Source organism: Aythya ferina (genome assembly GCF_964211825.1).
Source record: "Aythya ferina genome assembly, chromosome: 2".
Classification (NCBI taxonomy): domain Eukaryota; kingdom Metazoa; phylum Chordata; class Aves; order Anseriformes; family Anatidae; genus Aythya; species Aythya ferina.
The window spans coordinates 42,200,341-42,214,224 of NC_140297.1; the positions used below are offsets into that span (position 1 = coordinate 42,200,341).

General features: G+C 38.5%; 1 protein-coding gene across 1 annotated transcript in view; it reads left to right on the forward strand.

Moving 5' to 3' along the window:
• The window catches only part of CMC1 (C-X9-C motif containing 1), a 36,940-nt gene that overhangs the window by 10,648 nt on the left and 12,408 nt on the right, over positions 1-13,884 (forward strand). Inside the window, exon 2 of the mRNA XM_084508937.1 lies at positions 711-803. Coding sequence (XP_084365063.1) covers positions 711-803 — 93 coding nt within the window. The remainder of the gene's footprint in view (positions 1-710; positions 804-13,884) is intronic.

Consider the following 13,884-nt stretch of genomic DNA (forward strand, 5'->3'; position numbering starts at 1 on the left):
TTATATAAGTATATCCAAAACCGCTAGTTGTACTCACAGTAATGAATTCTGTTTTGAGGCAGCTGAATGCAAACTTGCAACTCTCCTTTTAAATGTAGAATTCAGGCTTCAGTGTTTGCTCTTCTGAAGTTGGTTTTCTCAGTGAAAAAGCTTGCAGACTCTGCCTGTAAGTAAATGGTTAGTTTTTTTTTGTTTTTTTTAAAGAACTGAGGTCTTTAATTTACTATATTGCTAATGTAGTAATAAAACTTTCATGTACTGTTCTAATATGGGCTATACTTCTCTGTTCTATTATAGGAGTAAAAAAGCTGTAGTTTGTAAAGATGATGCAGATAAAAAAAATATGAGTATCCTGAATTAAGCATAATTCTCAATCTTTGTGCAGTCTTTATGCAGATCTTTTAATTAGTAAGATAGAAAGATGAATATGATGCCAGATTTTTTTCCATTATTTTACTTCATTTGGCATATTAAACAGAACAGAAATTTGCAGGATAATGCTCGTACCTGTATCTAAGCAATTTTAAATCTTGGGACTTTCCTGCTTTTCAGTGTGTGGTCCTTCTGCAGCGTTGTCTGGTGTTGGTTGGTTACAGATGGAGTATACCAGTATCTGTTCTATAAGCAATGCTACGTTATTTCTGTAGATTCGCTTTATTTTGTATAGAAAAATAAGTTTTTCCTCTTTTTTGTTTCTGGCTTTCTTGCAGAGAATTCTAAGCTGAGGCACGTAGAAAAAGATGTCTTGATTCCAGTAATAATGAGAGACCGAGCCAAGGAGCTTTGTTCAGATAAAGTGCAAGGTAAGAGTCAAATATTCATTGGAAGATCAGATGTACTCACTTCTGTGCCCTGAATATAATCCTTGTTTTTGACAAGTAGTCAGAGAATTAATATGTATGATCTGCATCATATCTGTTGGCTGCAAAACCAGTAATGCAGTGCGTGAGTCTGCTAGGTTGGCTTGCACTGCTTGGTTATGCGGACTGCTTTCCAAAATGACTTGTTCTTGATTGGTTTCTGATTGATAGAAAACTTTCCCCATCTTGATCTAGACCTTGTGGTGACCGAGCAACACAGGAGTTGCTTGTACTGTTCATAAAAGCCTATATAAATGCTGTTGTTTCACATGAGCCTTCACGTAGGGTCTCCTTGATTATAACAGATTTATTTGCTATAATGCAGCCTTTCCCCTCTCCAGTGCTTTGATGGTACTTGCACATGGAGATGTGTTATTAGACAGGCATTGAAGCAGGCTGATGCAGTCTGCTTCTGCATGTTTTCATTTTGTTTTGAAGAGTACTGGGCAGTAACTCTGTAAAGTTGGATATCAACGCTTCTTCAACACTCAACTGTGCACATATTCCTGGAAGAAACGTAAAGCTTTCTGGAGTTAGAGCTACTCACACACACGGGCTAGCTGAGAGTGTTGATCAAAGAAAAAAATGTAAAGCACAGAAGTACTCTATACAAGTGGCGTGCCTTCAGTGGGACGCGTGCCTCTTGTCATCTAAATTCTAAAGCTGAAAGGGGCATTGGAGAGAGATTTAAAGAACGTCTACTGGAGAAGGAGCCCTAGGAAGTTAGGGAAATGTCCCTGAACTCTTGTGAACAAATTACAGGGAACTGAATCTGACAGAGAGCTGTTACGTAGGTTATAAAACAAAATCTTAGAAAGGTAATAGCCTCAGAAAATAAGCATATAAGGCATGCACAGCCAATAGCACACGAAACAGAGAAAGAAAACTGAGTTACTAGAGAACCATTGCTGCAAAAGGACAGTTGTGATGAGAATTGGGGTTTCAAGCTATCACAGAAGAAACTGTGAGGCTGTTCCTTGAGTAACAGATGTTTCAGAGACAGATACAGTTAAAATGGACCAGCATTTTTTAAAACAGATTGTTTAGGGGGTCCACAAAAGACGTGATGGAGTAGTGTCATAATGATTTTCAGGCAGGTAGGAAAAGAGTTGGGAATATCTGCCAGAAGGAGGTGGGATCAGACTACAGGTACCTTCCAATGCTGCCAGAAGGCCTTCATACACTTTTTCATTTTGTAGTTGAACAATTTTTATTTTGAATGCTGTTTATGTTGGGAGGAAAAGTGAAGAAAAGCAATGAGAGGGATGTGGATCTTTGAAACAGGATTTCTGTTAAAAATAATTTGTGTACTGTTTGTATTATTTTCTTTTGGGATTGACCACAGTGATGTTTGTATGGTGCTGTGGGTTTTTTTTGGGGTGGGGAACAGTCTTTTTTTTTCCCATGCATTTTCTTTGCGTAAAATTAGGATGTTGGTTTCAGCTTCAAAGTTTTGTGACAGCCACCTATATTGGAGATTCTTGAACCGAGGGCTGTGGACGATTACCTTCGCAGCTTCTTCTTGTTTTTGCTTCTGTAAATTTTAAAGCAAATTCCTGTCATAATTATCTTCTTTGTGGTGTTAGGCAAAACTATAGATATATTTTCATTTCTTCTGAATAGGGTTCAGGTATGTATCTTCTGAAAAATGAGGTTTGTGGATGCATCGGTCTTCCTTTCTTCTGTTAGCTGGAAGCCAGTTTTGATCAAATCGTGTGAAAGTTAGAATTGGAAACTGAATATTTCCTATGCAATTTTTGTGATCAAATAGATGAACAAAATCTACATTCATATCCGTACTACAAAAAAGATGGTCTTTTTGTTTACCTTTTAATAGCAGGGTGGAGAGCAGGCCATGGGAAGTGAAAGGTTAAATGGTTTTGTGAAGAGGAGAATTTATCATCTCTCATATCCATTGTGAAATTATTCCTGGAATAAATTTGTCTTGTTGGTACACAGGGTTAGGTGTTAATCAGAGTAAATAGGCTACGGTTCTTGTGCTGTAAACAATTACAAGCTATGAACATAAGCTGTGTAATTAAGTAATCAAAACTCCTGAAATCCAGTTGGAGTGCTACAGAGTGCACGTGGATGAAATTGCTGTTTACACTAAAGCGTAGGTGCTCATTTAACTCGTTCTCGGTTTGTTTTTTTTTCTGCTGTATGTTAATTTTGTTTGACCAGCTCCTACTGGTATACCTTTGTTTCATTTTTCCCTCTAGGAAATTGCAGTAAATGCATTGGAAGTGTAGGAAACAAAGCTGTTCTACAAGTATGGGCCTTTACAATTGACTTGCTCGTGCTAGGTTCCTGCCTAGCCCTATGGGGAGCCCCCATACATTCAATAGGTCTCTGCATGAGCATGGGGTCCATCTGTATACAGGCCGGTACCTTAGCCTGCAGCTATACCACCTAGAGCTTATCAGAGCTAATAAAGCAAGTAGTGACAGCCTGTCCAGCACGTGTTTGAGAGGCATCCAGGGAAAAGAAACCCCAAGGGTTAAAAAATAAAAAGAATAAATAAAAAAAAAAAAGGGTTTGTTAACTCAAGAGGTGATGCTGGTACCCTGGCATGGTTAAATGGGTGACCCGGTGCTGTGCTCGGGTGTTGGTTTAACAGAGTAGCTTAGGGATTAAATAGCCATGAAAATGTGTCCATTTTAAAGATAATTTGTTAAAACAATTAAGAATTGAGGCTGGTCATATTTCCTTTTAGTTATTTAAATTTAGCTTGAACTTTTTTCAGATTGTCATAGTATAGGTCTTGTGAGTGCTGCGATTTTCTTAAGAATTTAGTATATCTTAGTTGCAGCATAATTTCTGTATTTAAGGTTTGCAAGCACTTTTCCAGTGAAAATTACTGAATTAGTACTTTTGTTAAGAGGGTAAAGATGCTTTCTGAAGAACACAAATCAATTTTCCATGACCATTACATAAATATGCTAATATCCATGAGATGTACATACGTGAAATTGTGGACTCTTACTGGAGTATCATAAAAAGAATACTATTTTCCTGAAGTGTTGTAAAAACAACAACAAAACAAAACAAAAAAAAAACACACAAAAAAAAACACACAAACAACACCCAGATGTAACGTATTCAGTGTACTTATACAGGCAGTATCAAGAGCCATATTAAATACATGCTTTCCTGTATTAATGTATACTTGGTATATAAAATACCTGCTTACAAACTGAAGTAGCTAAAAGGAGTGTTTTATCTGCTGTCATCTTCCGTTGCTTTTATAAAATCATTTCTTAATTAAGACAAAGTTTAGATTGCAAAAAGAAAGTACTCAGATCATTGAATCAGTCACAAGACCTTGATTTTGTATTATGCTTTCTGTAAATGTTTTGTGTATTTTATGTGTTAGAAAGCGATTCTGTCCCACCTCCCAAACCCCGTAATCTTTTTTTTTTTTTTTTTTTTTTCCTTTTTGTTTGGACAAAAAACAATCTTGCGCTAGTGACAAGAGGCTTTGGTCCTAAACTTTTTCCTCTAAGTTTTCTTGTCTGCTACAGTTTGATGGTCTGTGTTTGGGAATTCGAAAGTCAGCAAGAGTGACTTACAGTTCTTACGTAGTTGTGACTCTACACTTGCCAAGTTCCCAGGGTTCATGTGGGAAAATGACCTGTGTGCTTTTCAGGATGGATACAGGAAAGGCCAGTTCAAATAAGCCTGGTTCTGCCATTATTAGGCAACGAAATAAAGAAAACAGTTTGTGTGATTGAAGACCTGATCCTGCATACAACTCTGCAAATAAACGAAGAATGAGGCCATTTCTCATTTTCTCATTTGAAGTTTGTCATGGAAGGAACAAATTTGGCCAAGAAGGCAACTGTTTTTCTTTTTTTCTTTTTTTTTTTCCCCGTATAGGAAAGAGACAAAAGGGAATAGTCAGCTGAGTTGGGGGACCTTCCCTGGAGCAAGCTGTTAGGTTGTTTCTGGTGTCCGTACGAAGTGCGTAAGTAGGGCAGCTGGATTCACATTGCTGCAAATATTCTTTAAGATACTTGGCAAGGCTTTAAAAAAAGGTTTGGAAACCGTGGCTGGAAAAGGACATTTCCAAGCAGCCACCCTCCTCCCATTCTCCATGTTCGCCATTAGCCTTCTCTTCCTTAGGGCTCACGTTGATACTTAGTGAAAATGATGGGATGCAACACCACTGCAGGCTTCTCTACAGTAGAGCATGACCAGTGTCAACCAGAGTTTTGATAACGTGCAGTTACTCAACAGTCCTGGCACTGACATTATCTCTGTCCCCGTAGGGGCCACCTGCTCTGGACCGTGACCCTTACACCTGACACATCAAGGCCCATAAAAAGAAAGAAATTTCTGATTGAAGTACATTTGATGCTGCACATTTAAGTGCCCAAGCACACCTTCAGAGATGTTTCTCCAAAAAAGTCTTGTTACATATTTATATATTCCTACATAAGGAATGCAGATAATGAAATGTGCGAAGTAGCAGATTTCAGCTTGATGTTACTCAGTGGCATTGCTCACTTTCCTTTGTAATGCAGGCCAAGTTCTGTTAATTGGTGCAGACCATTGCTAATGCTGGGAGAGGATTAACCTGTTGGTACCTACAGTCGTGGTTCTGAGGTTAACACTGGCGGATGCTAAGAGCGATAGTATTGGGAAATTAAGTAACAGCTCACTTTTTAAAATGTTGAACAGTCTCATTTTCTTGAAGCAAATTGAAACTAAAAGCACTATTCATAACTGAGTTCTGCTCACCTGCTCTGCCTCACTGTGAAAATACGGTCCTTAGAATCCTTTTAAAATTCACATATTTTAGAAGTATATGGGGGTATCAAACTGAATCAAAAAGATCAACTAACTGATAAAAGTCAGTGACTTAACTTGACAAATCCAGGCAACTTTTTTTATTGAGCCGCTGTCACCAGAGCTTTCTTACACATGCTGCTGTACGCATTGATCAGAGCTTGGAAATCCTGAGAGGCTGCATGGGAGTAATCATAAACTTTATGACTGGAAGAGACATCTTCTAGGAGAGTGAAAAAAGAATTCTGCCTTACTACCTGCAACTTCATTTTTCTGGAGAAAGGTTGGGCTAATTTGAGAACATCATTTCAATTGAGCAGCAAAACTGCAGGTAGAGAAGGGGAGAAAAATGTTACCCACCACTGGTATATTATCTGCAATATGAATTATTGTAGTACATGAATTTTTAAAGTATATTACAGTCATACTGTGTGTGACCCCGTGACCCTGTTTGAAGTCATTGAGATTACTGTTGTACACGCTGTGCGGTTGTCAGTTATTTAAATGATGTGTTTTGATGGTGTACAGCTATACTTAGTAGTGGTAATAAATGACTAGGTGTTTTTCCCTGGTTAGCGTTTCTGAGAGTAAGATGCTGATTTCTTATGATGTTTGTGTCTGTGCCCAATGGTTTTTATCTCTGGGAAAAGATGCAGGTCTATCTATTTCCAACATTTACTCTCATCACATTTAACCATGTGAATTAATGCAGTCTCTAGAGGGATTATGGTATATTGAGCTTTGCTCCAACAAACCGAGCAGAGAGAACAGCTCTATGGAAATTACAGTTCCAGATCTCCTGGTCTTTTATGAATGATCCTTACAGCATTAGCTAGCCAAAGCTAATTTAGGGGATTTCATAGAAAAGAAATATGGGAGCATATTGTGTGGCTTGGTGGTGGAAATGGAAGTATTCTAACTACTGTTAGGACTTCGAAGAAAATGTCTGGGGAGGGAACTTACCCTATTTTTTTTTTTTTTTTCCTTTCCCCCCACCCCCCATGTCATTTCAACCCAGCTGATCACAAGAAATGGGTCAGACTGCTAGCTTTACCACTGCAACTTAGTTGTGTAGGGTTTTTTATTTTTTTATTAGGGAATGGAACAGCTTTTACAGGGACAAAGAGAAATGAAATCACTTTCAATGAAAGAAAGAGGCCTCATTATAGCCACCAACAGCAGTTATTGACAGCTACACTTCCTATTAACAAGGAGCATTTAAGAGTTTGGCTGTTGGATCTTTGGACTTGATCTAATTTGCTAGCATTAATTAGTTTCTTTTGAGCACAGACACTTGGTGCTCACAGCTATAGATTTGGAGGACTAATTAGGACAGAAAATTGAACAGAATGGGGTAAGGCATTAACCTTCAACCATTACCAGCTGGGGCTCTGATAAAGACCACAGAGTCCAAATGCTCCTATTCATGCAAAGAGTACTCTAATGAATATCAATTTCAGCCAGGTTGCCACATCCTACAAGCACTGTCTTAATTTTGATTATCTTACCTGTTATAGATTTTTAGGTATAGATATTAAAGTTGGTAGTTCAGAGCTCGTACCTTGATGTGTTGTCTGTGATCTGTCTGTCTACTCTGGGTTTTCTCCAGTTAGACATTTTATTGGTTTCTCAATTTTAAATTGTTTTCCCCTTCAATATATTTATTGGCATAAATGTATTAACATAACATAGATTAATTACAGAATATTAACAAATGCTGGTTTAAATAGAGGATGCCTCCATGGTTGTTGATTACTGTAGCACATGGGCAATAATACCCGTGAGGAGGACTGACCAAGGGAACAACTGGAGTTTGGACAATAGGATAGCTTCTTTTGCAACTCTTCTGAGGAGACGGAGGCATTCTGGTGGGGCGTGAAGTTAGGGATACAGTTTCAGGAGGAAAAACATTCTTTCAGACACTGGATAGATAATGTTTTAACATGCAGATTGGAAGTACTTCACCTGTGTATGCAGAAATAAGAAAAAAAATTCTTTGTCCTTTCGTGCCTTTCTTGGATGGCTGGAAATGTTGGACTTGGAACTAAGGTCCAAATCCTTTTTATCAGCTGTTTCCACCCTTTAGCCATATCAGACCCCCTGACAAACTGCCCGTCCCATCTGGATCCTCGCTTCTCTCCTCATTGCTGCTGCTTCTACACCTGGAATATAAACCCCCCTCAGCATCTTCATTCAACAGTAACACAGCGCTTTGTGTAAATAACTCTAATACTTCAGGAGGTCGTGCTATATTCCTTATGCATGTGTATAAATATTTAAGTTGTATATAAATTATGAATATTACCCTGGGGTTACTTTTGCACAGAAAACAGAGTCAGAATGGGTTGTGCAGATAGCATTAGGTTCAGCAGTGGAAAACAGAACTTAGCTTTTGCGTCAAAAAGTAGCTGCTCTGAATTTGGAACTACGAACCTATAAATGGTGAGCTTTCAGAGAGCCTAGAGGCGGTGTTTTGACCTTGTAAAGAGTGTATGGTATTCGGGGCAATGCAATGGGGGAAGAATTGTGTCCACCGTTCTTGTTCATTGGAAAACCCATGAAGTTGGCAAGTGTATTTGCCAAAGAAAATTCCTCATCTGAATCACGAAAAAAGGAAAGACTAGTTGAGCGAAATGGGAATCAGAATAATAGCTGCAAATGCATCTAACAGGCTTTGAGTCTTATGAGGTAGTGCCTTGTGAGAATTAGAGTTCTGGTCTCCATTATTTCCTGCAGGCTGAAGAACTCTACCTGTTGTATGCATCGTTGCATGGAATATTATGAGTCAGCTCACCCAAAAACAAAGGGGGACAGGAGGCATCGGCCTCATTGGCCTTACCAGGCAATAGGGGAAAACAGGTTAAAGTTGAAATACAGTTCAGCTAGCAAACGTACCCTTAACAAGGTGTGGTGCTCTAAATCTTCTTCATGCTTTTTTGTTGTGGAAACACCACAATGAGGTTAATGAAATCTCTAACTTTTTTCCTGCTGTGGGGCAAAAAACATCTTCAACTTCTTTTTTCAGTGTGGAATGGTAGTTCTAAAGATTGCTCAATTTAAATGGAGTGAGTTGTCCATTAGGCACTTATTCTTTGATATAGTAGCTAATGGATCCTGTGGTAACATCACTGACAAGGCATAACTTTGTTTTAAGTAGAAACCGTGTTGCCTGTTGCTGAGTAAAACCACATTTTTGTATGTCACTGTTCTGGTCTTTTTAATAATGGCAACAAAAATAATCCCCCTCTTTCCTGCTCCCAAATTGAGTTTTGTTGCTGTTGTAGTTTTTTTCCAATAATTGTCTGTGTGGTGCTGCATAGAAAAAGAGTAGGAGAAACGTGTTCTGAAGAGTGCTCTATTTACAGGTCTGCTTGAGAGAGAAATAAGGCTACAATAACAAAGGGTCATAAGACACTTGTGCTCTATTGTAACCCTCTGAATTTTACTTTTAACAGTTTAACGCTCTCAAAAACAAGAAGAAAGGAATGTTGCGGAAAAGAGCACTTGGAATGCGTGCTGCCTAAGATCAGGATAGATGCCTTTACATGAAATGTAATTGTATGACAGAAGGTGAGAAGTAGTTTGCGTGAGGAATCAAGAGCTGCAGAGCTGGTGAGGGGATCTGAAAGGGGATGGACAAGGAACACTAGAGCTGTACAGAGTGTCGGAGGTGTGGATGAGGCTTTAAATTTCTGATCAGGGAGCAAGAAAAACAATTTAGCTGCTGTGTACTAGATGTATTTGAGATGATATTGCAAACGATTTAAAAGGTATCAAGGGATGGAAAGTAATCCTTCTTATGGGATAATGAGTGGGACAGGAACTTAAATTAGGGGTTTTAGAGATGATAGTGTAGAAGAGCACCCTTGTGTTGGGGTAAACAAATTCTCTGGATATCCACAGTACTGGGAAGGAATTGAAATAGTAGGTGATTTTGGAGACTAGTTATGGTTTTAAGGGATCTGCCTTCTTACCTTTTCCCTGAAAAGAGTTTTACACAAAGGTTTCTTGAAGCCTGAAATGTCTTTTTTCAATTCTAATAGCCAAGTCCAGGACTTCCTTGTATTTATTGTACATAATGTCTTGCACTTCATCCAGAATTTCATGAAAGTATTTTTTTCATTCTTTTTTCCCTTCTTTAACATAAACTAAGTTTTTTTTGTAAGCCAGCTGCCCTTGAAGCCTCCAGATCAACATGTCTTAAGACTATGTAAGTAGTCCTTTTCAAAATCCTAAATCACACAGGCTGCATATGTGTATAAGTTCACGCTGATACTTTGAAACCAGGTTTGAGCCAAATCTTGCTCTGTTTCTTGGTGATAGAAATATTCTATACATTTTGCTATAATTGGATGCTCATAACGTTGTTGAAAAAGCAGTGTGAAGGCCTGGTGTAAGATGTACTTCCACCTGTGGCTTGACACTTGGTTTCAGATGAGCACGTTTATTAAGAAAGAGGAATACAGGGCTGAATTGGACTTTAAGACACTTTAAGGTGGCAGTGTACCTGTAGTATAGTATATACCTGTATTTGTTCTGTAATTTAATGTCCCAGCTTCCTGATGTACCTGAATATACCTTGCACTTGAAAGAGCAGGGTTTTTACTTCTCTGATGTGTTTGTGAAAAGAGTTAAATGTTTTTATATGTTGTAAAAATGTACCATTTCTTAATACGTATGTATGTATATAAAAAACAAAACAACAACAACAAAAGCAAAGAAAATAAAACATCCCAAACCAAAAAGAACACAGCCTGCTGTTGAAATGCTGATGTTCTCGTGAAGGCCTTCAGACATTGGGCAGATTCCTGGTAGTGGCCTGAATAAAAGCAGCACTTTGAATGGAATAAATAGGGCAATCTGTTTATCCAAAAAAAGGCAAAAAGGGGAAAAGAGGAAAAAAAAAAAAAAAAAAAAAGGGGGGGGAGGCAGGAGGATTTTTCATTGACCATCCTGGAGCAATATTTCTGTTGCTGAGCTCCTGAGACTGCTTAGGGAAGGTGCTGGACCCTGAGGTTCCAGGGTTCTTTTCAGGAGCTTAGCAAATTCAGACAAAAAAATAAATAAATGTGTTAGTATCACTGGGTTAAAAATGACATTCGCATTTACAGGAAGAACTTTCAGGCTGCAGAAAACGATGCCTACTAAACAAGAGCCTGACCACCATCTGCAACTTCAGACACTGTATTTTGTTGCCCATTACTTTTTTCTGCCTTTGGGGTGGTAGCTTTCCACAGTGAATCTGACAGCCCAGTCAAAATAATTCATAAGGCCAGTGATGAAAAGTACTCTTTACTTTTTCTGGTGTAAATAATCTTTGTCATTCTTCATCTGTCCTGATTTTTTCCCTTGTTTCTTTGCTTTGTGTTCTCAATGTGTTCTTTTAATAATTTTTGGAAGAATTTTGGATGTAAAAGTCAATACCGTAGAAAAGGCAAGACCCAGCAAGAGCAAGGCAGGCAGATAGACTGTTGTGGGTTCAAATAAGCTTATCCTTTCTGTCTGCTAGGAAGTTCATGAAGAAATTCTGTCAGGTCATAATGCTTAAAACGGTCTTATGTTTTGTTAAAGGCATTGTTCTGCATTATTACCTTAATGTAGGCTTCAGCATATATCTAGATAATGAAAAGAAAGGTGCCACCATTTTTCATAGAATGGGAGCACGTATACTGTTTGGGGTTCCATAACCAGAGATTTAATTACTGATGTCTTAAACAGGGTAGGAAGCAAACTCAGAGCTTCAAGGGTGTCTTTATGGCTCTATCCAATGTTCTAGGTTTAAAATATTTTCTTGTTTACATCTAATGGTTTCACGTTGCTGTTGAATAACAGCAAAGGGTTGAATGGGTCTTCTGCTCTCTGTTTGGAGAGCTTTTTGTAATAGAAGCATCCTCATCTTATACTTCTGAAAACTATTCGTGCTGTCACTAGTTTGAAAATAAAAAGCGTCTATGTGACGGATTTTTTCATTTTATACAATTAAAACAACTTGAGAAAGTTTAAGCCCTGTGTTGGGGAGTGAGGATGAAAAGAATCCTCCTGCTTTCAGCAAAGGCTGTTCGGTAAAAGCTGCTTCTGTTCAGTAACTGTGAAACTTCAGCAGTTCTAAAACAGAAAATGACTGTCAGATTGTTTGTAGTTGTTTTGGGGAATCTTATCTTGTTCACTTCGCCACCAAGTTCATGAAAATGCTCGTTACTGACTGCACATAAACTTTTGAGGTGTTCATTGCTGGGCAGAGAATAGTCATGTAAATTACAACCCCAAAAAATATTTTTTTGCAATTCTATAGAAGGAAGAGATTTAACAGACATGGACATCGTGGATTTAACATCGTATTGACATCGCATTGTTATACATAAAACACGGCTGGTTGTGCTGCTGATTTTTGTAAGGGTATTTGGTCTGCTGTAAAAGCCACGTAGAAACCCTCGATCTCTGTAAGCATCTCTGTAGGATTCCTTTGAGCTATTTTTTCCTCCCTGTTTCAAATTGCTTCCACGTAGTTTGGGAGTCCCAAAGATTTGTTTGTGCCTTCTGTAACATCCTAAATGTCTGCAGGTTCTGTGCAGATGTGGACTGGCAGGATAGTAAGTGCCTTTCAGCTCATACCAAGATTTGGTGGAAAGAAGGGGGGAAGGCAGTTGATGCCTGCTACCACATAACATATGAGGCTCAGCTGGACACAGAAGTTACCACTTTAAAATTTGGGTAGAACTGTTGGGATTGAATGAAGGTTTTTGACTCTTATGGCTCAGATTACTTTTTTTTTTCTTCACTGCTAGCAGCAGGCCAGAGCTCTGGTTGAAGATTGAAGAACAAATGAAACTGTTATCCAGAACTAGACTAATTTGCCATCTTCTTTCCTGCTTCATCACTTTTTTTTTTCTTTTTGTCCCTAAATACTTATGATACAGAAGGCTGAAATCATAATATGTAGAAGAAAGCAGGCAAATAATCCCAACAGTATAAGCTTAAATCTGTGACTTGCAACCAGCCTGCTGTACAAGAAAACAGATGTCATGCAATAAATTAATACTAGGCTGAATAATAAGCAAGATATATTGTTAAAGGGCTTTAATGCAAAGAAAGTGATTTCAGACTTTCATATGCTTGTTTTCTGTCTTTGTTTAAATGAGGCCCTTGCATGTGTTTTCTTTCCTTTATTCTTTTTTTTACACACGTTTGAGCTTTGTTGGGTTGAGGACTCAGTCTCTGGTTGGGCAGTTGTGATTAACTTATACTAAATAGGCAGCAGTAATGTGATTTGAGAATGAAAAGGATTCATTTCTTCTAAATGAGGGGAAAAACCCAAGGTTGAAGGAAATAGTTTACATAATCTGTAAACTAGTCAAGGAGCTGAATATTTATGCAGGTTGAAATTGACGCTTAGTTGCCCTCTAGGGGTTTTACATTAATACAGCATATGCTAGCTTTTGGGTGTTTTTTTCTTTCAGAATAAAGGTGGGAGAAATCTTTGGAAAACTTACATGCTGACAAATCTGTGGTGGTGGTGGAGGCATGTGTACATCTGCATTCAGCAAGTGAAGCTCATTTAGTTCAGAATGGAGAAAAGATTTGGGGCCAGATTCTGATCTTAAAATTTCCGATCAGCAGAGGAGGTATGCGCGGTCATTTTCATTGCCCTTATGGAGAAGTCAGGATGTGCCCCAAAGATCTTTCAGCCCTAAGCAGAAATGGGAGACAAAAAGATGCGCAGGGATGTAACGGTGCTGCTGAGAAGCTCAGGGTGATCCTCAGTTCCTGCTTGCATCCTAGCTGTTGAGTGTTGCTGCTGTACGAGTTCCTAGTGTCCTCAGCCTCCCCTGACTAGCACACGGGGTCTTCTATCATGTCTGGCCTTAAAGCAACTGGAACCATGTTTGTGAACCCAGTGATCGAAACTTTTAGAGCTCCTGTCCTCCTTTTCTGTTGCTGTTAGGGACTTTGTCATATTGCTGAGCAAGCAGCTAACAAAACCTGAGTATTTATTGCTCATTGAGGTAGCATATGATATTTCCTAGGAATTATCATCATGCCATGGGAAGAAACATGACTAAAGTGGCTTAAATGAAAGCCATTTCAGTTTTCCTCACCTAACCTTCTAATATTTCATTTGCCAATGGTTTTGCAGCAGATGCTTTGTTAGTACTTCTTTAAGGAATAAAATTGCTAAATAAATACTTTTAAGTGCAGCTGCTTTTCTAAATAGTAAAACCACACTTCTGTGATT